General features: G+C 44.8%; 2 protein-coding genes across 5 annotated transcripts in view; one reads left to right on the forward strand and one right to left on the reverse strand.

Moving 5' to 3' along the window:
• Positions 1–11,909, reverse strand: part of DGCR2 (DiGeorge syndrome critical region gene 2) — a 66,212-nt gene extending 54,303 nt beyond the window's left edge. For all 4 annotated transcript variants that reach the window (XM_077834830.1, XM_077834829.1, XM_077834828.1 and 1 more), the window contains exon 1: positions 11,545–11,909. In XM_077834830.1, the coding sequence (XP_077690956.1) occupies positions 11,545–11,623 (79 nt within the window). In that variant the 5' untranslated portion in view covers positions 11,624–11,909. The remainder of the gene's footprint in view (positions 1–11,544) is intronic.
• An 8,963-nt stretch (positions 11,910–20,872) lies between these two features.
• Positions 20,873–21,718, forward strand: LOC144275703 (testis-specific serine/threonine-protein kinase 1-like). The gene has a single exon (XM_077835188.1). The coding sequence runs from the start codon at positions 20,873–20,875 to the stop codon at positions 21,716–21,718; it is 846 nt and encodes a 281-aa protein (XP_077691314.1).
• The last annotated feature ends 5,016 nt before the right edge of the window (positions 21,719–26,734 follow it).

The following is a 26,734-nucleotide window of genomic DNA, read 5'->3' on the forward strand; positions in this document are numbered from 1 at the left end:
TCTGTATGGTAACACCCATTGTTTCATATTCTCTGTGTATATAAAATCTCCCCACCATATTTTCCACTGTATGCATCCCATGAAGTGAACTGTATCTCATGAAAGTTTATGTTCTAATAAATTTGTTAGTCTCTAAAGTGCCACAAGTCCTCCTTTTCTTTTTACGGATACAGACTAACACGGCTACTACTCTGAAACCATTCACAGGGAAGGAAGACTTAAGAGAGACTATGGGAAAGGACAGAATTATGGAGACATAATTGCTCTTAAAGCAACCAGAAGGTTCTGAATATGGGAAAAAAAGAGCTGCCTCCTTTAGGCAGATGCAAATTAAAACACCTATTATCCAGAGACTGACAAGCGTGTAAGCCCCCTCAGCCGGATCAAAGTGGCAGCACAGAAATCCTAGTATCCTACTCTTTTCCAGATACTAGCAGAGGCAGGGGGCAATGCTTCTGACTGAGTCACGGGGTATGCCTACACTGCAATCCCAGGTGCGAATGCAGCAGCTGTAGACATATTCGAGCTAGATTTGATCTAGTTAGCTTCAACAACAATAGCAGTGAAACCACAGCAGCATGGAGTAACTGCTTGAGTACAATCTCAGGGTCCTAAGTTGGCTTGTCTTTAAGTATTGCTGCAGCAGCACCCCTACCTTTGTCGTCTATACATTTCCAGCAAGATTTTCCAACCTCCTATATTACAGAGTACATTTTTGTTCTGCTACTGTATTTAGTGACGAAGCAGCACCTTTGAAATATAGCCCAAATAATTCTTCAAGACCTGCCCAACTAATCAGATAAACTCATAACCTAAATATCACAGAGCAAACGCAGTTTACAATTCTAAATGACAGTGGTAAGGAAAACTCATAAGATCTCCTTAGGTAAGTTGTTCACAGTACAAAAATAACTGCCTGTAACTTAGTTGTGCTAATACCTATCCTAGACTAGGAAAAAAATGATGTACTGTTAGGTAATATTGCAACCAACACGTTCTAAAAGTCCTTACACTCAACCAGCTAAACAGGTGTTAGCAACAGTGCAATTTATCTACATTAGACTATTAGACCATCTTAGCTAGAACATGTTATCAAACACACATTTTACTCTAGTCTAGACAGGGCATATTCATTTTAGATAAGAAATCCAAACCTAAAATCTTTTTCTTCTAGAATGCACTGTCAATCTTATACATGTGTATAGATGCTAAACACAAATGATTAAAGAACTATACCGACTCAATGCCAACAGAGGCTCATCCTAGCCATCTGCCTAACACCATTCTCAAAACCCTCCAGTCCCTTAAAAAGTCCGCAAGAACAGCAGTGTCTCACACTAAGCCCTGGAAGTCATCACATCCAGGTTCTGGTAGAACAAGGAGAAGAGCTGAGTTCCAGGGTCAAGCATCCCTTACTATGAACACCCACCTATATAGCTCCTTCCAATTTAAACCAAACTCTAACTCATGCACCTCATATGACTGCAACTGTGGTGTCACTCAAGGTGCAAGGTAGTCTTTACTGGTATGTCTACACTGCAATCAGAGGATGTGACTACAGATCACCTAGACATACCCAAGCTAGCATTTTAAGATGATTAGCTCTGGTACTAGTAGCAGTGAAGCTGCAGTCGCCCTGACTTCAGTGAAGGCTGTACAAGCCTGCCCAGAAGGCTTGGTAATTACTCAAGCTACCATGGCTTCTTAGATACCAGTAGTCCGGCATGTTCCATACAAGCCGCAATCACTTTATGGACATACCCTAAGGTGGGTGAAACCCAAAACGTTCAGGGCTTCAAAATTCAAAAAGAACACCTTAAACTCCATCCAAAAACCACAGTGTCAGCCAGTACAGAACATGGAATCGATGTGCATTCCAAGAGAAACATCACTTAACGTAGATACATTTTTCAGTAGCTTCACTTCCCAAATTATCTTAACGTGTAGAGCAATGTAGAATGCATAGAGTAGTCCTATCTCATGGATATAAAGGCATGGTTGACCATGGCAAGCAGGTAGCGCACATGAGAGTAGACGACAACTCAGGAGAAGAGAGACAGTGATCCATTATAGAAAAGAAAAAAAGCAGTGGACTGAAATCAGGAAGCCAAGACACAGATGTGAGAGATGTAGTAAGTACAGTCAAATAGCATTTGATGAATAAATTTTTACTAATTCCATCAGTATTGACTGAATATTTGATTAGACACACTTTGCAATGGTCAACCATCTCTACAAATGGTCAACTACGAAGGGATGAATGCCAGTAAAATTAACTGAACATATTCATTGATTTTGTTTTTCTATATGACCAAGCCTAGCAGTTAGTCAATTTAAAAAAAAAACTATTAATTAGGCAATGGATTAATGTTTCATTTAAGTACCATAAACAATAAACACGACAACTGTGACTTGAATGGAACGGAGGGCGTCACAGTGACCAGAGTAAAAAACCCTGTGCTAATAGGCATCAAGTCCTGTATGATGTCTTGTTCTACAATATCTAGCTCATTTTCTCAAAAGTTCCATATGATTCACAAATATCATTAAAATGCTGTTACCTGATAGAGGGTTAGCAGACTGATTTTTTAGTTAAGAGACAATAGGTTAAAACGTCACCCGGAAAGTCTCCGGAAATCGCTGGCTTGGAAGATAACAGAGCGTACCATTTCTAGGCTGCAGGTTAAACTTCAGCCCAGGTTTTTAGCAACACAGTTATAATCCAGTAATTATTCCAACAGACAAAATTAGTCGGGGGCTTAGTCCACTTCCCAGTGAATAAGTGTCCATGTTAAAAAACCTACCACCACAGTTGGTTCTCTTGTAGACCATCTCAGAGGACAAAGCATGGTTAGCACTGAATCTCAACAAACCTCACCAGCAGAGGTGATCTTTCTAGATTAGGAGAGAAGCACACTGGCAAAGCAGTTGTGTTGCGTTATGTCTGCCACTCCACACACTCTGCTTCTTCAGAGGATAGGATATTTCCTTCTCTGGGGCGGTCAATCTTGCACCTTTCATGAACACTCAATTCACTTTATAAACACTAATTTTCAGTCACTTATTTAGTCCACACTATACCAGGCACTGAGCTATTTCTATATTCTGTATACCATAATGAGAAGATGATAAATGAAGTAGACAATTTTCTATTGGATAAGCATAACCATATACAATATAAACAGAAGTTTTAATACAATTAATAAACTTGGTAGAAAATGTCAGCTATAATCATCTCTCAGGATAACGACAAACTTCTTTGATTAAGTTACAACAAACTGGCTAATTAATATTAGAAAGAGAGCTCAGAAGTTAAGAGTCATTACTCATGAAAACAGATTCTAGAGCTAGTTACAACTCTTGCATTACAAATAAAGATCAAAACCAAGAAAAGGACAAGGTTAATTCCAGAGAATCGATTTGCTAATTCAAGTCTTAACGCTATATATTTTTCCATACACTGAGTGGGGACCTAGCTATGGGTTTATCCATCTTTCATATCAAACTTAGCTAGTAAGATTCCTTGAATTGGGGTTTACCCTTGCACCCCGACTACTGGGAAAGAAAAGAATTTTCATAACCCTCTTTCAGACTGTCACCTTCTTACCTCCTACCTTCTCCATTTACTTTTACTCTGCTTCCCTCAGTCTGTTTTGTATGTCCATGTTGTTAACCAATGATGTTCTCTTTGGGTTCCTCTCCCATTTTTGAAAGGATTGATGAGAGACTATTCTCTTTTTGTGATCTTCCTTTCTTGTTCTGCTTGCTATCAGCAGCCAAGTGAAACTGACCAGTGCTTGCAAATTTTACTTTGCTGCTCTTGCTGAGACACCAGAGCAGAGGAATGAAAGATATAAGTAGTATGTCAGTTTCATAGCTACTTTTGCACTGAACCTGATTAACAATTCTTGTATTTTTCTTTTCCATTTTGTCCCTTTGCTACACTGGCAGGAGCAGCAAACTAAAATTTGCAACTGGATCAGTTTCACTTGCCAGCTACACAAGCAGCAGTACATGATCTGACTGATTTCTTACCCCTTATACACATCACACCAAAAAGAGGCAGATCCAAAAAAAACAAACAAACAAACAAACAAACAAGGAAGAGTTATAGGAGAAAACCAAAGGAAAAGCTGGTGCCAAAAAGTGACTTGAAAGGCAAGTACAGAACAGACTGGAAGAGGGAGAAGCAGAAGAAAAAGATGAGGGAGACTAGGGAAATATGGAGTAGGCCCACCTCCATCAGCATGAAAAGCTAACAAGGAGATAGAGAAGAGGGAACAAAGAAACTCTCCCACGCAGAGCCTGAAGAGCTCCAAAGTTAAAAACTAAATAGCCAAGGCTGATACAAAAGACAGGCCACCCCTCAGTGTGCAGCGGCAGAGCTGGCTTTTTTGCAGCCTCATTTTCATTGATTTTCCATCAGGAATGATCCCCCAACCTCTACCCCAATTTTGCATGTCCTCATTTGGTCATTAAATACCACCTTCTGACTAACAGATATTTGGGGATTTTTCAAGCTCTGCTTTCCCATCAGTGTCATACTATGCATTTAGTTAATGCCTTTCTCCAAAGAGCTCAAAATCACTCGACAGGGCAGAATGAGTATTATTTCTCTTAGCTTCCTCATCTATAAACTGAGTCACAGGGAGGGTAAGCAACTTTCCCAAGGTCATAGTGAATCAGTAGCAAAATGAGGAACGAGTACCCGTGTCTTGACACCTTGTCTCCTATTCAACCTTTAGGCCTGGGTTCTCAAACTTCTTTTTTTTGCTGATTCCCCTTTGAAAATATTTTAGGCTGTGACAACACTGCCACCCCCCGACCCCCATAGCAAATTACTGTACACACTCACAGGAGCACACTCATGATATTGCCACCCTTAGGGCTTGACTGCACTACAGGGGTAAGTTGACCTAAATTATGCTACTCCAGCTAAATGAACAACATAGCTGGAGTCAACGTAGTGTAGGTTGACTTAACCCGGTGTCTTCACTGAGCTGGGTTGACAGGAGACGCTCTCCAGTCGACTTCCCTTATTCTTCTTGGAGAGCTGGAGTACCAGGGCTGACCGAAGAGCACTCTGCCATTGATTTAGCAGGTCTTCACTAGACCTGCTAAATCAATGCCTCCTGCATTGATTGCAGTAGAATTGATCTCCCCCTAGCAAAGTCCAGCCCTTACTTCTGCCCTGGTGCTGGTGGCGGCACTGCCTTCAGGGCTGGGTGGCCGGAGAGCAGCAGCTGCTGTACCATAGACAACTCATGCCTCCTCAAATGAGGGCACAACCAGGAAAGACACATGACTTCTCAGGTGGCTCAAGCCAGCAGCTCCCAGTCACTGCTAAGGATGTAAGAGTTTAACCTGTTAACCAATAAGCTTGATGCTTATCAGTTTCTGTTAACTGTTAAACTCCATCCAGGGTCCCTCCCAGCTGTCGGCCCCGTGCCCCTGGGGCTCTGCTGCTGCCTGGCATCCCTGTGCACCCAAAATCCCAGCTACTGCCCCGTGCCAGAGCTCTGCTGCCACCCGGGATCCCTCCAGGCTGCTGGCGTCCGTGCCAGTTGTCGGGATCCACACCTGGGGTGCCGGCAGCCAGGCCCCCAGGCCTGCGCCCCGTCCTGGGACCCTGAGCCTGCCAGGATGTGGGGCGGGGATCCCCATGCTGCAGCACCCCCCACCCTTAGTTCCCTGGTAAATGTTTAATTGTGTAACCAATAGAACTTTAATCGGTTACATGGTTACTGTTTTTACACGTTATTTACATCACCAGTTGCTGCTCTGTGCAGCGCAGCAGTTGCCTTGGAGAGCCCAGTGGCGTCCCACTCCCTCCTCCCCATCTGCCAGAGACAGGGGCCAAGCAGGCTGGAAACGTGCTGGTGGAGAGGGGGGCCTCTGGGTTGCTCAGCCCCTGTCCCCAGCAGCTGGCTGGAGGCAGGGTGGACCACCGCCCCAACTGGGCTCTCTCAGGCAGCTGCTTCACCGCACAGAGCAGCGACCCAGAGCGGCCAGCGTAAGAAGCAACTGATCCCGCCCCCTCCTTCCCTCCATGGCCAGAGACAGGGGCTGAGTGTGCCGGGGACAAGTGCAGGGGGAGGAGGACAGAGCACTTCTCCCTCCCCCACAAGCAGGCCAATCTCGGGGGGAGGCACTTGACCCTGCATAGCCCCCCACGCATCATCTCTGTGCTGTACCTCCCTCCCTCCAGCAATATTTTTTGTGATCTCATGACCCTCCTAAAATAGCCTTGCAACCCCCTTTGGAGACGGGACCCCCAGTTTGAGAAATGCTGCTTTTGGCAACGAGGCCTCCCTAAAACAAACAGTAAAACAAAGGAAGAATCCTTCTCCGGGCAGATTTTGTGATTGGCTAGTATCTGAAGAACATATTTAATTCTACTGGAAAAGAAAGGGTAAAAACCATTCAGCCAAAAAAGGGCATTTTTCTACACAGATTCAATAAACAAAAGTGAGTGATCATTCATAAACAATTTTAACATGCCTTGCAACTAGCTTTCTTCATCTAGGAAAGTGATCAATTCTGTATTTTATGTCTATGACATTTTAGCGTTAGTACATTAAATACAAAAATGTCAAATTATAAAAGTGATGTTAAGACCTACAAAACTGTACTGTGACATGGGAGAGGAAGACAATTAAACGTTTGGTGATTTAAATGCATGTCATGTGTCAGCATATGCATAGGGCAAACCACAGCAGAACATTCACCCACCTGCAGTAACCTTGCATCAAAGCACATCAAAATTTTAATCTCACAGCTAACCATAAGATTGAAATCAAGTTTTAATTAAATTATTTGCAGTGGAAAGTCTTGTAACTAATGCTAATTAGCTCAGGCACACAAGATTTTAACATTATTAAATTATTTCCTCTAGAAAGTCCACTCACTCTTACTTCTTGTTCAGGCAATCGCTAAGACAAACATGTTTGTTTACATTTATGGGAGATAATGCTGCCCGCTCTTATTTACATCACCTGAAAGTGAGAACAGGCATCCGCATGGTACTGTTGTAGCTGGCGCTGCAAGGTATTTACATACAAGATACGCTAAACATTCATATGCCCCTTCATGCTTCAACTTGTAGGCTCTAAAGTTTTACATTGTTCTATTTTTGAGTGCAGTCATGTAAAAAATAAATTCTACATTCATAACTTGTACTTCCAAGATAAAGAAATTGCACTACAGTACTTGAATGAGGTGAATTCAAAAATATTATTTCTTATCTTTTTATAGTGCAAATATTTGTAATCAAAAAGAATATAGTGAGCACCGTACACTTTGTATTATGTTGACATTCAAATCAATATATTTGAAAATGCAGACAAATGTCCAAAAATATTCATAATAAATTTAAATTTGTATTCTATTACTGTCTAACAGAGCGATTAAAACTGCGATTAATTGCGACTATTTTTTTAATCGTTTGACCGCCCTAATAAATGGACTATTCTGATATTTCATACTTCAAAGTCCACATCCTCAGCTTTTAAAAATATACAGTCAATAATGCAAAAACTGTCCAGAGCAAAAAAGCGATGCCCCTTGAATACTTAATCAGTGTCTTACACCTAATATTTTAGAATTTTTAAAATGTATTCTCATGATCAAAAAATAGAATCTCACTTTTTAAATGTACAACAAAATAACTGAGCGTCTCAAAGACCAGTTAGGTGCCCAACTCCCATGGAATTTTATGGTAGTTAGGCACCCAACTGCGTTTTGCCTTCGAAAACCTCCCAAGTGTCTAAGGATAGGCCAAATGTCTAGTGCTTTAGGAGTGCCTGATGAAGGCATGGGTGACCACAATAGCCTAAAAACGAATACATTTATAACAACCCTAGGAAGAAAGTAGAAGAAAAAAAATCAACCATGCTAATTGGCTTTGCTCTCAGTACTAATTTGCTAAAAACAAAACACACCAGTTACAAGATGTAGATCCATTCAAACTATTTTCTGTGAGGTTGCTCTAAAAAGATTATGCACTTGTGAGGGCTTGGAGAAAATAAGGAAAGTTTTAGTCTTTATTTTTAAAATATAGTGTAACAACAACAGGGGTACAAGGCAAGTCTAGAATTAACATGATAGCATACGGAGCTGCTTGATTAGAATGGACTGAGTTATGCAAGCAGCACCTTCAGCCCAAGGCAGGAAGTCTCAGATTGTCTGTAACCGCCCTTTTGGTTATTTGAGAACAGCCTTACATTAGCTGCAGCCATCCTTCCTAAATCAATAGTCCTCAGTGTTCCAAAACCTTTCCAGGACTGCCACCCCACCCCAATATAGGTGGGTCTAGCCCAGAACATGCATCTCCTAGCCTGTTATTGACTTCCAATAAAAGCACTGTGCCTCCAACACCTTTGATTGTAAGGCAATATGAAGTGAACTTTGTACACACTTTTCACTGCAGTGAGCAAGTCTTTTCCAGTCTGCATCTCTGGACTTATCAGATCCAATACAAGTGGGATACAGCAAGATTATTTCATTTACACAACTACAGTTTTAGCTTTATTTGTGGCTGGTAATTTGAAGACATTAAGTGTAAAGAAAACAACACTGGCAAAAAGTTCTTGTACATACTGATAGGCTTTGAAATTGTGGGCTTTTCTGAGAAAAAGACGTGGGAGTCACCATGGACAGCTCAATGAAGATTTCTGCCTACACAGCATTAGCATTCAAAGTAAATAGGATGCTTGGGTATATTCACAATCGGATTAAGAAATTCCACAAACAACAAATGGCACATTCTGTCTGGAATACTGTATCTGATTTTGATTACTTCAAAACAACAAATCAGAGTCTAGAGAGGGGGAAATGTATATGGTTATAGGTATAGGACAGGGGCGGGCAAACTTTTTGGCCTGAGGGCCGCATCAGGTTTCAGAAATTGTATGGAGGGCTGGTTAGGGGAGGCTGTGCCCCCTCCATCCGCCCCCCCCCGTGCTTCTTGCCCCCTGACACCCCCCTGGAACTCCTGCCCAATCCAACCCACACCCTCACCCCGTTCCCTGACGGCCGCCCCAGAACCTCTGCCCCATCCACACACACCCCAACTCCCTGTCCCCGATCGCCCCCCAGAACCCCTGCCCCTGACTGCCCCCCACCGCCCCATTCAAACTGCCCCCCATTCCCCACCCTCTGACTGCCCTGACCCCATCCACACTCCTGCCCACCACCCCAAACTCCCCTGCCCTCCATCCAACCCCCCCTGCTCCCTGCCCTCTTACCATGCAGCACAGAGCACCAGTGGCTGGCAGCGATACAGCCGTGCCGCCCAGAGCATTGTGCCAGTGTAGTGCAGTAAATTGCTCTCCTTAACTGCTACCATTCTCACGCGGAGCAGTTTAATACACGACACCAGAAGCGTGGCATGCTGAGGCTGCGGGGGAGGGGGGAACAGCGGGGGCGGGGGCTTGCCTCCCGGGTCAGGAGCTCAGGGGCCGGGCAAGAGGGTCCTGCAGACCGTAGTTTGCCCACCTCTGCTATAGGAGAACCTTTGTGTTATCACCTTCAAAAGGTAGGTTTATTTGACCTGAAGAGGAGACAAGGGGAGTTAAGGTTTGTCTACACGGGGGATGTTTTCACTAGTGTAGCTACACCAGCACAAACTCCCTGAAGTAGACATACTGCATCAATTTGTCTGAAAGTTGAAGTTATGATCCAAACAAGCAAAACCAAGAAGATTCAAAATTAGGACTACAACTTTACCCTTTTTATCTCAGTTCAAAAATGGCCAACCACCTTCAAGAATGAACTTAATGCTAAACAGTAGGGTCCTGGCTCAACCTATGCCTTGCTACAGCTCCTCTCTAGTGTCAATATTTGCTGAGAGAGGAGAGAGCTCTGCCATGACACCCATGAATAAGAATACAAATGGATAGTACTTTTAGATAAACAGCAGCTACAAGAAGTGAACAGTAATGACCTTTCAAATGTCTATATTTTGGCTAACATTTTAATGAGTCACTTCTTAGCGTATGCGTAACGTGCCTCAGGTGGCACATGACCAGGACTTGTCACTGAATTTGGTCCACTGGTTGGATCATTAGCTTCCCCAGCTGACCAAATTCCATTTAAAAAAGCCACTGACCTCATTTTTAATACAACCACTACCCAAACAGAACTGGGAAACCAGGGAATGGGGATTGAGGGGTCAAGGAAGAGAGAATCCTTTAAGTGATCAAATGGAATTTAGGGACTCTGGTAGGAAAAGAAAGCATGGAAACTTTGAATCACACTGAAGTAGCGCATGGAGATCTTTCAACACTAACAGTTACATATTTGCTACTGAAGTTTTCCAAGGTTATAAATTATTAACTCCCAATCCACATAATGCCAATCTCATCAAGAAGACCCACCAACATAAACTGAGTGACTGAAGTTTCCCCTTGTTCAATCACAGCCAACATCATTTACTAAAAAGTTAGCAGTGAAGACTGCTGTATAATCCACATGCACAATTTAACACAACAAGGGTTCTTCCATCAAGAACTTGAATTTCAGGTCAGCTTCAAGGCCCCAAGATGGAGGTAAAATGAACTTTTCTCAATTCTTGGCCACATTAGCAACCCACATACAATAAAAACTAATTTTGACCCAGATGTATTCCTCTAAAACAACCTCAACAATGTTCAGTTTTCTATAAAAGCGTGCTTCGTCTTATTAGACAGTAGATGATTTTCAGCTAGAACAAAATTCTTGCTCATTAAAACAAAACTTCCCAATACATCTTCCTACATCTACATGCAAAGCCCAAATTCTTGTGACAAAACAAATGCAATATACAAACTGATCTGTTACTACCCAACTGGGGCTTTTTAATCATCTGTACCTGTAACTACAGTACGTACAAAATGTTCAGACAACCGAGAATACTATCAACTTGAAAAATCACTTAAATAGTCTCCGAAATATTTGCTACAACAACCAATCACTTTGTAAAATAACACAATCCAACTCCCAGCTGCTAATGAAGGTCCACTACAACATGAAGTTGTGTATGGGATAAGGGAACGAGGGGAGCAAACCGCTCCTGAATGCAGTGAGGGGGCAGAAGCAGGCCAGCTACACAGTCCCCCTTCCTGGAAACGGTAGCAGAAACACAATTTACGAGCGCGACCTGCAAACAAACGTTGAGCAGCAGAGTCCTCACCTAGAAGACGACACATGAACCATCCCCGTGTGCAATGCTACTCCTCCCCGCCTCCCCCCAAGCAGACCATTACAAGGACCACCCCCCCCCCCCATGCATCCACTGAGAAGGAGAAGCGTGACCCCCCCCCCAAACCCGCTCTGGAGGCAGGGCCAGCCCACCCCACTGCACAGCCCGCCCCCCTGCCCTCCAACCGCCTGAGCCCCTCCCTGGCCCTCTTCTTCCACTGGTGGCCCTATTGCATCACCATGATCCTCCCGGCGCCTTGCTCCCTGCCCCAATTACGGGCCGCTCACGCGCACCTTTCCCCTCGCCCCGCGCCTGGGTCCCCCCGCGGGCCCCGCCCCCCGCCGGGCCCCTCGCGGCCCCCGTACCTGGCCGCAGCGGCTCGGTGATGCTCAGCACCAGGAGGAAGAGGAGGAGGAAGGTGCCGCTGTCCGCTTTGGGCACCATTTATCCTCCGTTCATCCTCCCCCAGCGCAGCACCATAAACCCGGGGGAAGGAGGCGGGAGGAGGAGGAGGAGGAGCCGCCGCCGCCGCCGGGCCGCTCGGGCCCCCGTCCGCACCGAGCCCGCCCCCGCTGGAAGCCGGCGGCTCCCGCTGTGGCTGCGGCGGCTCGGCCTGGCGCCCCGGCCGGGAGGAGGCAGGAGGCTGGCTGGCGGGGGCGGCCGGAAGGTCAGGAACAGGCTCCGTGCGCCGCGGGCCGCTCGCCTGGCTCTAGCTCCGCTCAAGATGGCGGCGGCGGCACCCCCCCCCCCACAACAAAGACCGACAGCCAATCAGCGCCGGGGGGCGGGGCTTCCGGGTGGGGATCGGCCGATGCGCCGCCTGCGTAAGGTGAGGCGAGCGGCTCTGGGCGCGTGGGTGGCGGCGTTGACCAGCGTGAGGGGGACCCAGGGGTTAAAAGCGGGGGCGGGTGGGGGGGGCTGTAGGACTCTCTGTCTTCACCACAGCTCCAGCCATTGCTACCCCTGGTGGCATTGCAACAGGGGGAAGCTTAGGGGAAAGAAGTCTGCTGTGGACACAACCTAGGAAACTGACCAGGAGCTGACGCTAGTGTTCAGCCGGGGGGGGGGGCTCTGTCAATTAATACTGCAAACAGGGAGAGGACTGGGGAATAGAGGGGACAGCACCATTTGCAGTATCAGTCCAGATGCATGATTGAGACTTGCGTCCATCGAATGCCTGTATATTATTACCTATATCCTGGCTCCCTTCATCACATTAAGAATCCAAGATTGAGGGCTTGGCTACCCTTGCGAGTGACAGTGCGATAAAGGAGCCCCGGGCGCACGAGCTCACTCCCCGTCCGCCCTGGCAAGGCACCAAGAGCGCTCTGACTCCACGGCTACAGCGCTGCTGGTACTCCACCTCGGCGAGAAGATTAACGCTTGTTGCGCCTTGGCTGAAACGCCCGGGCGTCAGTGTGGACGAGGTGTTGCATTACTGCGCTCTGGTCAGCCTCCGGAAACGTCCCATAATCCCCTTAAGTCAAGTGGCCACTCTTCTCATTGTTTTGGAATCGCTGCAGGAATGCGGCTATGCCCTTTGAAAGCTCCATTTCTGACAACCGGCTGCTTATCTGCTCCGAGACAAAGCAACCATTACTGGGGAATCCTGTGTGTGAGAGAGAGGGGGAGGGAGTCTGCTGCTGTATAAACTTATGAGACAGCATGCTGACATGCTCTCAGCCCCCCCCCCCAAAAACCCACTCTCTCTCTCCCCCAACATATACACAACACACTCCCTGTCACACTCCACCCCACCCCATTTGTAAAGCACGTTGCAGTCACTTGCATGCTGGGATAGCTGCCCACAATGCACCGCTTCCAAGGCCGCTGCAAGTGCCGCAAATGTCGCCACGCCAGTGCACTTGAAGCTGTCAGTGTGGACAGACTGCAGTGCTTTCCCTATTGTGCTCTCTGAAGGCTGGTTTAACTCAAAGCGCTCTACATCTACAAGTGTAGCTATGCCCTCAATCTACACTGAGTGCAAATCTTTGATTGGCTATCACCAGTACTAGAGCCAACCTTGTCCTCCCCCTTATATTTTAAATGAATGGTCTTTGAAGTGGTGCGCAGACCCCGCCCCCCAAACATCTCAGATGGGATGCTTTGTACACAACAGTATTTAAAAATTAAAAGGACAATGAAATGCAGCTGTGTCAGTCCCAGGATATTAGTGAGATAGCACCTCATCTCTCTCAGGACAATGAAAGTCGCTCTAAAACTAAAAATCTGCTAATAAGACTTGTAGCTAGTAGCTATCTGATTTAAAATCAGCTGGGGAGTATGTAGTTTCTTTTTCACTATGATTTTTAATATAGGTTCTATTAGATCAGTGACTTAGTGAAGTAAGCTTTGAGGTGGTAAACAATCATTTCATAGTTAGTCCCTCAGTAACCCTTCTGTAGGTCCAAATCCAGCCCAAGTACATCGGAGTGCTGGGGAACTCCCTGGGCCCAAAAGAGGGACGTAGTCTTCTCCATCAGCCATGGAGAAGGACTCATTATTATTATTATTTGTATTGTGGTATCACCTAGTAGTCCCAATCAGGTCCCCTTTGTGCTAGGCACTATCCAAACACAACACTAAGAGCTTACAGTCTAGCTCATCTCTCTATCTAGGCATTTATGTCATGCTCATCACCATGGTATCTGAGTGCCTAGCTTTGTTACTATGTCATAGTACAAGTCATGAATGCCTAGAAAGATCTGTTGTGGTACTGGTAGCAGCAGATCCTCCAGACTAGCGCTCCAGTCTTGCCCCTCAGGCAGCCAACCCCAATTTCCGCCTGTGCAGCAGCATGCAGGCAATTCCTGCTGAGGTGCTATCTACGGAAGGCATTTACACTCTCTGCAAGGTCTCCCCTGCACAATGGTTCCAGTATCCACCAAAGAGTTAAAGTTGCTGCAATACAGCGTGCTGCAGTTTACTGATCAAATATCCCCTGAATTACCTTTGTATGTAAACACTGACAATCACAAATTGCACTGAAGACACAGAGCACAGTCAGCTGTTCAGAAGCCCCCAGTGCTGGAAGAATACACATCTGAAAGCAAGGTCCCACCTTGTATGGCTTTTTTCATGCAAAAGATTGTATTTTTAAAAAATAATTGAATTCAATGAAATGTTAACTCCAGATAGGGGCCAGCTTGTGATACCATCACTCACAGTGAACACTACTTTACACTACAAGCCATCTGTAGTCCTTATGAAATAAACAGTGAATCACTTTGAGTAAGGGAATCACAGTCTGTCCCCATGTTAGTGATGATGAAAGGTACAAACCTGACAATCATCAAGATTTAAGTTCTTTCTAGAGAATAGAAAAGTACAGGCAGCAGCAGCAGTTCAACCTTCCTCGCCAATAATCTCAAGCCAGACTTGGAAGTAGAGAGGCCGAGGAATAGGGCACCAGGCCAGGAGTCAAGAGATCTGGTTTTTATTCTCCACTCTACCAATGACTTACCATGTGACTTTGGGCAAGTAAGCATTACCCCTCTGGGCCTCAGTTTCTCAGTCAGCAAAATGGAAACAAGAATTCCCACTTTTGTAAAGGGCTGGTTTCATGACACAATGTACATGCTAAATATTGTTATGGAAAAGGTTGGTGCTAAGGCATTGGACTAAGGTGCACCCAGATAGCGCAAGCAGGGGTCTGGTCATGGTAGGGCAATGAAGTGTTCCAGGACGGTTAGAGCAGAACACAGTTTTCCGAGGTGGATCAACAGAGATGGAAGCAGCTGTTCCTGGCTAGTGATGACTGACCTGAGGTTTGAGGAGTTTCCTGTCCAGTCTTTATGATCACTTATGAATATGTTGTAAATAAATCAATCACAGGAAAGATACCTGACTCCACAATCCAAATTTCTCTCTCAGTGGAAACTGACTTGCTGCTACGCCCTGAAATTGACTATCACTTGGCCAATTGGCAACAATATTATTACTGTCTAACCTCTCTAAGGTATTCCTAGGGAGACCATCACCATGCTGTCTGAGCTACAATATGGGAGTGAATGACTCCATGTTCTCACATGCCTCTGCTTATACTGCCAACTCCCCAAGATAATTTTTCAGCATCGCAGAAATCATGCTAATAATTATTACTGCAATCAAGTATCCAACACTGCCACGTAATGCATTAGTTTCACAGTATGTGTAGACTCAATCATTACAAAAAGCATTACATTTTAGAGCAAAATCATATAAATCAGTTTGTTTTGTCATACCTGCGGTGACAGTTCATCCCAGGTGTCAAAGCCCATCCAGGAGGGAGAAAAGAGGAAAATATACAGGAAACTAATTATGCAATTCAGAGCATCTTGGAAATTAGTAAAGCTGGTAAGGAAGGAGGCTGGAATGCCTGGTTGCAGCCATACTTCCTGCAGTATCACAAATTGCAAACCTATAAAGCTGGGAGAGGAGAGTGAGTTTTAGTTTCAGCAGGTTATTATGAATTAATTCTTTCCATTAAGATGTGTGCACATTATAAATGAGTAACCATGTGATCCTGATATAGAGAAGCAGTAACCACCTAATATTTAAGCAGAAGCTAGTTTCCCTTTTAAGCCTAATTATTCAAACTGACCCCCCACTCTGCCAAAATAAACCATTGTCTTGAAACTTTGCATGCCATGTCTCAGCCCTGCTTTGGGTTTCTCTAAGATGTTGGGGGTGGAGATTAGAAAAGGCATTTTAAAATTATAATATCTAAAAATTGACTTCAAAGTTCACTACCTGGCAGCCTGATGCTTGGGGGTTTTAAAGATGTGGCATATTTGTAAGGAAAGTAATAGCGGTTTGCAGAATAGCACAGTCCATCCACGCAAACCCACTTTCAGCCTTAACTCCTTTCTAACGAAGCTTTCTGTGTTTGTTCTCTTTCTTCACTCCATCCTACTCCTTTGGTTTGTTACTGTCACTCCTTGCATCACATCTGTAATCAGACTGCATGCTCCTTGAGGCAGGAACCCAGTCTTTGCCTTTGTTTCGCAAGATGCCTCATGCTACGGGTGCTGTCTAAAAAAAGAAAAATAACTATGCTTTTTATACAGCACCTTCCAGAACCCACACTAAGGTCATTCCTGAGCTCTGTTTCTTAACAGTTTAAATGCCTGAGGGCTTGTGTGACCTGTGGGGGATTAGTCTGTTAATAATTTGTTTAGAGTTAAGGGCCAGTGAATACAGGACTGTCTCTTTGGTTCATAAGAGCAGGTGAAATCCTGGCCCCACTGAAGTCAATAGAAGTTTTGCCATTGATTTTGATGGGGCCAGAATTTCACCTTATGTGTATACTGTTCCAATATATTTGTATACATCTATTGGAACAGAACAGCATCTTTTTATTCACCCTCTGACTCATTAAGCCTAGTTTATAAGCAATATGGGAGAGACTGATCTCAAATAGTGAACTGCTCTTAATAACATGCTACAATTTGGCAGGTAGATATAAAGTGATCAGGGAGGTTACTCCTTTTCCCAGAGTAGCTTCTGTCACCTAAGTAAGTAGAAGTCAGTAGTAACATAAACAAGTGCAAATCACTCCATTGGTAAAAGGCTGGTTTCTGCTGGCAGGAGCTGGCCATAGCCCAACCCAAGAGACTGTTTTGCCCCCAACTGCCATTCTCAGAAACGTCTAAAACTCCAGGTTTGGCCAGCCTTTTCCAGTGCTTGGCAGCCCTTTAGGAGAAAGCGCTACCCTTAGAGATCACCCCCATTAGGTATCACTACTGAGCAAAGTATGGTTAACCCTTCCCCGGCAGTTGGACAGGCTTCCCCTTCTGCTTTCCCAAGCAGCAAGAGAGCAAATCAGTGACGTTAATGTATATCTTTATCTTGGAAGCATATAATGCTATCTATAAAGCACACGATAGCATAAAGATATAGATACATTCCTAACTGCCATGTAGGAATGTTACACATGGGTGCTGTACAGCCCAAAGAGAAATTTGCAAGGTGTCTTCATGGCTTGGCTGCACACAGATGCATGTTGCATTAATCAGTTATCAGGAGACTTAACTGCTTCCAAATTCAATTTGGAGGGAGCTGGAAGTCAGAGCGTTAAGTTGCTCTGATCCACTCTATGAAGCTGGGAGCTTGAAGTCACACAAAGGATCTGCTTGCTTTCTGGGAGGTCAGAGGAATTAATAAGAAAAAACTGGTTAGTTAATCTTGAGCTCAACCTCTCCTACCTGAGACAGCTCTAGCTGAGGTGTGTAATGAAAAGAAATGCAAAGGAAGTCTCCAGCCTGATCTAAATCTCTGTGAAAGATTAATACAAGGTATTCTCCCGTCTGTCATAATTAGAGGTGGTCAGAAACCAGAATTTCCACTCTGCGGGAAATTGACGTTTAAAACAAAATTCATTCAGAACCGGAATAAAAAGACAACATTTTGAAATTTCCCATGAAACAAATTTTTGGACAAAATTCTGTTTTGGATCAATTGAAAAGTTTTTCTTTGGTAAAGTTGAAAGTGTTGTCTCTGTTTTGACCTTGTTTATTTTCCATTCTATGCATCCGATGAAGTGAGCTGTAGTTCACAAAAGCTTATGCTCTAATAAATTTGTGAGTCTCTAAGGTGCCACAAGTACTCCTGTTCTTTTTATTTTATATTGTAATTTGTAATATACATTTCAAAACAAAAAGTCATTTCAAAGCAAAATGTTCTCATTATGGAACATTTCGACCTTATCAAAATGCTTCATTTCCATTTTTTTTTCCAAAACTAAATGTTGTTGAAATTGCCACCTTCCCTCAGGCTGTTTTGAAGTTTGACAAATCAACATTTTCCTACAGAAAAACGCTTGTGTCCAGAAATTTCCCACCAGCTCTAGTTACAAAGTGTGAATAGTTCTGCCCTTGCTTTTATAAAACATTCATTTTCTTGTATTATATATCTGTAGTGTGGTTATATCAGACATAAGAAAAAGGCCTAGGCTCTCACTTTGTCTGTGCTGCTTTTAAGTCCTAAGGAACAGTGATCATGGGAGGAGTGAAGCATTTTAATGTGACCATCTTTGAGGCCATCACTTTAACTTCAGAGAGGGATTATGGCGACAACCCTGAGCACGGAACATTAAACAGGGTTAATTTGATGGCAGGCTAATTATAGTTCACGCTTTTTTCTGTGCCAAGCAAAGTATTGTGTAAGATCATAGTCCAGCGTATATCAGAGGCAGTTGATAGCGTTCTCAGAAAAGAGCAAGCAGGTTTTCGGAAAGGGCGTGGATGCACAGACCAGTTCTTCACTCTACGAAAGGTAATAGAACAGTGCTTAGAATGGCAATGGTAATTCTACATAAATTTCATAGACTTTGAGAAAGCTTTTGATAGTATTTACAGGACCGGCCTATGGCGCTTTCTGCGGGCATATGGAATTCCTTTCCGTATAATCAACGTCATCAAAAGCTTCTATTTCAGCTTTACATGCAGTGTTGATCACAGGGAGCTCAGTTTTGAAGTTAAAACAGGAATACATCGGGGTATGTCATGTCTGCAATCCTCTTCAACATTGCCATTGACTGGGTAATGTGGTGTACAAGAGAAGACATGCTAAGAGGCATTAAATGGACTCTCTTCTCATCCCTTGAAGACCTGGACTTCGCAGATGATGTCGCTCTCCTATCACATATCCAACACCATATACAAGAAAAACAACTCAACTCAACGCATCCAGCCAGCAAACTGGACTGAAAATCAACCACAATAAGACCGATATCATGATCTTTAATATTGCCTCACCATCACCACGGATAGAGGATTATGTTCTCACCAATATAGAAACATTCACATACTTGGACAGCACCATCAGCCAAGACAGTGGAAGAAGCCAGGACATCCAGAACAAAATCAATAAAGCCAGGAACAGCTTCAGGAACTTAAATACAGTCTGGAAATCATCAAAATACAACACCAAAACCAAAATCAAGATTTATCAGAGCTGCGAACTTTCAACACTACTTTATAGTTCAGAATGCTGGGGAATGAGAAAGTATGACATGTCCAAACTGTCTTCATTCCATACAACCTGCCTCAGAAAAATCCTCTGTATCTTTTGACCCAGAACAATCTCAAACCAAGATCTATTGACACGGTGCAACCAAGAGAATCTGAGCACCGTCATTGCCAGGAGGCGTTGGAGATGGATCGGTCATGTGCTTCGGATGGAAACTGATTCCATCACCAGAGTAGCAATAAGATGGACACCTGAAGACATGTGAAAATGAGACCACCCGAAAACAGCATGGTGAAGAGCTGTGGAAGCTGAGCTGAAAAACCTGGGGCACAGCTGGGGAACCATTGAAAGACTTGCCAGAAACAGACAGGAGTGGAGAAGCTTCAACGCTGCCCTAAACGCCAGAGGCGTAATAGGAACGTGATGGTGATGATGATGAATTATAGTTCACCTCTAAAAGTAAGACACCGCTTCCTTTTGATAGCTGGCTTTTGGGTCTGCTGCTGGGATTTTTAGGGCTCCACATGGACATGTTTACAAGACTTGTATCCATAGTACATCTTGAAACACATCTTGTTGCAAATTCTGTAGGCCAGCTCTGAGGAATAGCTAACCTCTTTAGGAACAAAAAAAGAAAAGGAGTACTTGTGGCACCTTAGAGACTAACGAATTTATTTGAGCATGAGCTTTCGTGAGCTACAGCTCACTTCATCAGATGCATACCGTGGAAACTGGCAGTGGGTCTGGATTTTTAGCCATGACCTGAAGGTATGGAGTTCAGGGTTTACGGCACCAGACTGGAAGTCAAAAGATCTGGGTTCTTTTCTGCTCTCTGCTTCTTGACTTTGGACCTCAGTTTCTCAATCAGACAAATGGGACAATACCACCTGCCTTTGTAAAGGGCTAGTTTCATGGTTTCTGCCCCCAACACGTACTGGTCTCACAACCACCTAAACTCCCTGAAGTTTCCCCCCCAGTGTTCTGGGTTTGGCCAACTTTTTCCAGTGCTGGGCACCCCTAGCCACACATAGCTGTTGTCTGTCACAAATACCTGTGATGGAGTTCCCAATATACATACTGAAGTTTTATTGCTTATGTGATTGGATCATGAACAGCAAGGAATGAGCATTGCCTTATCTTTCCCCTTACATAACCTCTCCTTCTTATGTACAAACCTGGCATCAGTACAGCTATCCACCCAAAGGATAGTACTTCAGACCAAATTAAAGGATGGGGAGAGCGTTAGGCTAGAAAATTCAAGTGTGTTGAGGCTGCAATAGAGGCACAGAGTAGCAGGCTCAGAAGCAGGGATAAATAATACCTAAGTACTAGGCTGAGCAAATAAGTGGAATGAAGCGATTTTAGTTTCAAAACCAAACAGGAGATCTTTTTAAACCAACCTCTTTCCCCTTGTAAGATAGAACAATCCTCTATAAAGGGGTTCCAGAACACGAGGTGATGTCTTTTTTCGTTGATGTATGAAATTTTATCATCCCTGTGATTGGCTTTCGCTTTATAATGCCACTGAATTATACAGTCAGTCACCACTCATGACAGCTTTGCTTTATGACCTCACCTGCTGACATCATCTATTAAACAATGCCAAGCGGTTTCAGATCAGTAACCTCCAAAGGACTCAGGCACCAGAGTCAACCATCATGCAGTGCAAAGGAATACACTGCTAGCTTATGTACAGATGAGTTGTAGGTTTCACCTTCCGAGGCACTTGTTGCTTCTGGCACCATGGATGATGCTGCAGTCCTTAAGAGGAAAGGTTACATCATGGGGAGCAATTTAGGAGAGAGCTCTTTTGCCAAAGTGAAATGCGCCTACTCTGAGCGCCTGAAATTCCACGTGGCAGTGAAGATTACGGACAGGAAAAACGTTCCTCCTGAGTTCTTGGAAAAATTTCTCCCCAGGGAATTGGAGATATTGGCAACAGTGAGCCACTGTTCTATCATCAAGATCTATGAGATCTTTGAGACGTCTGGCAAAGTCTACATAGTCATGGAGCTCGGTGTTCGAGGAGACTTACTGGAGTTCATCAAGAGAAACAGAGGTCTGCCTGAAGAAGTAGCTCGCAAGATGTTTCGCCAGCTGTCTTGCGCCGTCAAGTACTGCCACGATTTGGACGTGGTCCACAGGGACCTGAAATGTGACAACATCCTCCTGGATAAAGACATGAACATCAAACTGTCTGACTTCGGCTTTTCCAAACGGTGCTTCCAGGATGAGAATGGGAAAGTGATCCTCAGTCAGACCTTCTGTGGTTCTGCTGCTTATGCTGCTCCTGAAGTGATAGAAGGCATTCCTTATCAGCCCAAAGTTTATGACATATGGAGTCTGGGTGTCATTCTGTATGTGATGGTCAGTGGATACATGCCATACGATGACTCCAACGTGAAGAGAATGCTCCGCTTTCAGAAGGAACACCGAGTGATCTTCCCTGAGTCTTTGACACATGAATGCAAAGATCTTATTTTCCGTATGCTGCAGCCCGATGTGTCTCACCGGCTACGAATCGAAGATGTTTTGAACCATGCTTGGGTGCAGGGGAAGCGCCAGAAGCCACACACCATGCTTGAATAATCAATCAATAAACCACGAAGCACAAACAAAGGGGAAGGCATATCTGTTTCGAGAGGCTGTCACACCGCAGAGTGCTGTAACTGCTGCTGTGATCCATGGTTTCCTTTGCTCAATGTGCCCGGTCATTCTCCTGGTGAGATTTCTATCCACTTTCATATTTGGAAACAAATTCAGTTGCAGCCAGCTGCTGTGTGGAAGCTGTTATTTCCTTTATTTGCCTTGCTGCTGAGGTCAACATGAATGACAACTTCTCAAGGCACACAGATTTTTAGCAGTAGCTGGGGTTACCTGTTCTCCCTCCAGTGAGCCAGACAGCAATTTTAGCCTCTGCCCATCCCACTGTTATCTGATTTATTCAGGGTGTCATAAACATGCATTGGTGCTTTACTGGCAGAGGCTCTGTGCTGCCCCAAAGAGCTGCTTACAAGTTAAGGTTGACACAGTATGATGAGAGATGTGGGCACACCAGGAAAGTAGGAAGGAGCCTCCCATAGTGACCCCCCCAGGACTATTGCGGGACAGCACGTGTCAGCAGGAGAGAGGGCTTGGTTAGTGATTCCAGGGGCAGTCATGGTAGAAAGGCCGGGAAGCTCCTCAGAGTAGCTCTTTGCCTTTCTCAGCCTCCAAATAGTGTTTCTTCCTGCTTCTCCTCCTAATCATCCTCAAACAGAACCCTCTGCCAATCAGAGAGGGGCTCAGGATCTGAACCCAGGGCGGGGGGAATTTGTTCCTTTGTTGCTGGTATCTACTAATGAAGAAGGTAATTTGTAGTCAGCCTGACCAGAAGTCATGGGAGCTGCTGGCTTCTAAGTCCCTGTTCTCACTCCAACTTTGAACTAAGTTTGTGATCACTTAGTGCCAGGGTTGATGTCACAGTTCAGAGCTACTGCACCTGGTTTTCCCCTCCATGGTCCTTCTTCTCAGCCATCACCTCTCTGGGCAGAGACCCATGTCTCTCTCCCACATGACCAGAGTTCATCCAGGCTTCAGAGTTCACTGCCTACACTGCAATACTCCCAGCAAGCCAGAGTGCCTAAACAGGCCAGCATCTGCTCTTTGCTCTCTCTCTTCAGAGCCTATACACAGCGTAATTGCCCACAGTTATAAGTTACCATACAGCTCTTTCTAAGCAAGCACATTTATTCATTACAGAGAAAACATACTAAAACAATAAAAGAACCTACACGCATGCTAATAAGCTTACCAGAGGTCACCCCCCCACACTCCAGCAGGGGCTCTGGTAGGAGTCAGTCCTTCAAATCACTCACACCAAGAGATTTTTCTGTAGTTACAAGTTCATAGCAGCTTTCCACCCGCCCCGAAGCTCAGTTTTTCCTTTAGACAGCTTGGGCCTTTGATCTTGAGACTCCGGGAACTGCTAATCAGTAGACAATGGTCCTCTCCTCAGAGCGTAGCTTCAAAAGGCTCAATTTTGTCATAACTGGAGGTGAAAATTTGCATTCACCTCCCCCTAGATACTCCCTAGGAAAAACCACTTGACACTGTTTGTCCAAAAGTCACATTGTGCCACAATAATACATACACCATTCATTTACTGAAATAGATCCAAAGATATGTAAAATTTAATTCAATAAGGTTTTTTAAGGATTTTGCAGGAACTTGCCGTATCTGTCACAGCTGGCTCTACACAGGTTTTGTATCACGCCCAGTATGGTGAAAGCTGTTAGTAGCTATGCCAGCTAGGAGTGTTTTGCCCCTGCCGGTGCCGAAGCTGACATCAGTGTCTTCTTGGAACCAGTTCAGTACAGGATGTTTAGTTTTGTTGCAGTATGGACAGAATCCCCCAATCAGGTTTGTGTTGTAAATTTGGTCAGTGTTCCTTCATTCCCAGCTGTATGAAATGGGACATCCCACAGTGCATTGCTGCACATGGTGCTGATTCCGTTGGGTTTGTGTCCTACAGGCGTTCTCTCCCCTGCTGAGGCACTATGGGATAGCTGTCCCGATTTTCCTAGAGTGCACTATTAAAAATACTACTAGGCAGCACGGAAGGTGAGGAAAGACACACAAACTCAGCTGTGATGGCAGGAAAGCTACCATTTGACACAATATGCACCACACAAGTTGTAACTGGTCAAGGGGGTTGTACCACTCACCTGTTACAAAATCATGGGGAAGAGATGTACAGACCGGAGTTATATAGCTTTCCATCGGTCTCATTCCCTTCCTCATGAGGCATGGTTTGCTCAGGACTCTGCCTCCGGCTGATAGGTTGCAACCTTTGAATATCATGGTGTATTGGGAGGCAGAAAGGTCCCCTGGCTGTTGGGCAGGGACTCAGGAGACCTAGGTTCTATTCCCATCACTGCCACCTATTCATTGTGTGGCCTTGGGAGAATTTCAAGACCAGTTGCCCTCCTTTGTAACCCACAGAGGGATCCAGGCATGAAAAAGGCCACAAAAGGGAATAAGGAATAAAAAAAGTGACTTCTCTTTTACGGAACAAGAGGTTTGTATTAATCATATATAAATAAAACCAGCATCTCGCTACCAAGCTATACAGCATGCATTACAGTAAACCAAGGAAAGAGAAAGGGCCAAATCCTGAGCAATGGGACTCTGGGTGTAGGTAAAGCCAGCAAGATTTGGCCCTAAGTGACTATTAATCAGTGATGTAAATGCTGTGCCTTGGGAGCTCAGTACATTAAGGGTATGTCTACACTGCACACGAAGTCTGATTCAGGTTTGAGCCCAAGTCCCGCTTCCATCTATACACAGATCAGTCTGACTCAGTCCAGCAAGCACTCAGGACCTGGGTCCTAGGACCCTGCTAGGGGGGTTGGGTCAGAGTCCGAGGCCCACTGTGACTCAGGTCTAAACCCTGTCATTTTGCAGTGTGAACACAGTGGCCCAAAGCCCACCCCCTAGTCAGAAAGTCTGTGTAGCGCAGCAAGACCCAGGTCCAGCAATTGTAAGCCCAGGCTTATAGTGAAGTGTGGACACTTAAGCCTGGAAACACTGAGTCCACAAGCCCAGGATCCACAGACCCACATTTACAATGCAGTGAGGTATTCCTTAAGGGGGCACTTAGACTGCCGCCAGAACTGGAGCCACAACATCAGAGGGGAGTCAACCAAGAGGGTGATACCCATGGAGAACAAAGTGGAGAAGAAGACCCAAAAGGCAGCCACTGCTAGAAAAGCAGGGAAAGAGGCGGCTGCTCCGGGGAGGAGGGAGGAATGTGTCAATTTCTTTGTAACTTGCTCACTTTTAATAAACAGCGTGAAAGAAAAGCAATCATCACTCTCTGTTGACAATATGCATTTTTTTCTCCTGATATTTTGGCAAAGAGCCATGATGGCAAAGAGCTCCTGTGCAGCTGGACAGAAGACAGAGTAGGGCAGACGCTTGCAGAGGGACAGGATAAAGGCCTGAAGAAGCCATTGATTTACTTTCAGATTTTAAAAAATGTTCTTTTCTGAACCTAGTGAAGCAACACGACTGAACCACCAAATATTAGTAAACAGCATTTTGCTGGGAATGCGTTCCTGGAAGATATCTTGAGTATATGGGTCATGTATCAATGTGCAGCTTGTGTCAACAGTAGAGGCGGGAGGAGTCTAGTCTGGCTATATCCTTCCCAAGGCATTCTTTGTCAATACTTCACACTTGGCGCAATCTGGTCCATTGCAAAGACAAACTGATTCTGCTGAAATATTTTTACAAGGCCCAGTGATATGTCACCTCTGGCAGGGATGATTTAGCAAAGTCCACCTGAAGCAAGAAAATCATCCCCACTTCCCTGTAATCTAGTGATGGATTTTTTTAACATGAGCCTCCCTGCAGTGTGCTGCTGCTAAAATATTTATCTTCGTTAATGACAATGGTCTCAAAAGCCCTGGCTTTGACATTTTACCTTAGTGCACAAGGGTTTGTGCTGTCTAATAAATACACGCCATAGACTTTGTGTGCACCGTGCATTCAGTGGACTCTGCATTCCCCCCAAGTCACTGTAGTTTAAGATCAAGTCACTCATTGCTGGCCCCATTTAGTGTCTGATGTAATTCTTAGGGGGCTGGAGCTCCAAGATAGTTTCAAACATTTATGATAAGCTACGTTAGTTGGCCGGTTTAATATAATGCCGGATTCTGCATCCACAACCAAGCCACGTATTGCAGACGGGGCTTTTACCCATTCATAAAACTGGGTGTACTGTCACTAGTGTAAAGATTTCATTATTCCAGCGTGCCAGAAAATGATCATCTTTCCAATTATTTTATATCAGAATCCAAATACATATTTTAGCAATGTCAGAATTAAGATAAAATACATGCATTAAGCTTATGAAACAAGCAGCAAATGTTGTGCAGACATTGTATACACACTCTGTAGCTAGCTAACAATGCCCAGAAAAACTGTCAGTCAGTGCAAGCATTTAATTTAAATATTGGCCTCTCTAAGTTTTACAAGTTCTTGGCCTCCCTTTTCAGCTGTTACTGTTTTGTAGTTCTTGCCCAATTGTGCGTTGTTTTCACCGTTTATACATTTTAGGCTGGTCTTGCTGTGTAATGTATGAAACGTTCGTAAGTGAATGATCAAAGTCTTCCTTGAACTATGATGTAAATGACTGTAAAGTATTCGTGTGTGCTTGACTCATGATATCAAAGCAAATGTGACACGTCTCTGTGGTAAAGTATTGCATGCGGGTGTGCATGTGTAAGATACTTTAGATAGATAATTAATTTTTTTAGCATACACCTTTTCCTGTGTAGGCCTAGACAAGCAAACTTTTTGGCCCGAGGGCCACATTGGGGTTGCAAAACTGTATGGAGGGCCAGGTAGGAAAGGCTGTGCCTCCCCAAACAGCCTGCCCCCCGCCCCCTATCCGCCCCCTCCCACTTCCTGCCCCCTAAACTGTCCCCCTCAGAACCCCTGACCCATCCAACCCCCCTCCCCCCTCCGCTCCTTGTCCCCTGACCGCCCCCCCAGAATCCCCTGCCCCTAACCGCCCCCCGGGACCTCACCCCCTATCCAATCCCCCCCTTCTCCCTGTCC

Source organism: Eretmochelys imbricata, chromosome 15 (assembly GCF_965152235.1).
Source record: "Eretmochelys imbricata isolate rEreImb1 chromosome 15, rEreImb1.hap1, whole genome shotgun sequence".
Taxonomy (NCBI): Eukaryota; Metazoa; Chordata; order Testudines; family Cheloniidae; genus Eretmochelys; species Eretmochelys imbricata.

Excerpts from the sequence above, each read along its gene's own strand:
- LOC144275703 (XM_077835188.1), top strand. The coding sequence starts at position 20,873 with ATGGATGATGCTGCAGTCCTTAAGAGGAAAGGTTACATCATGGGGAGC.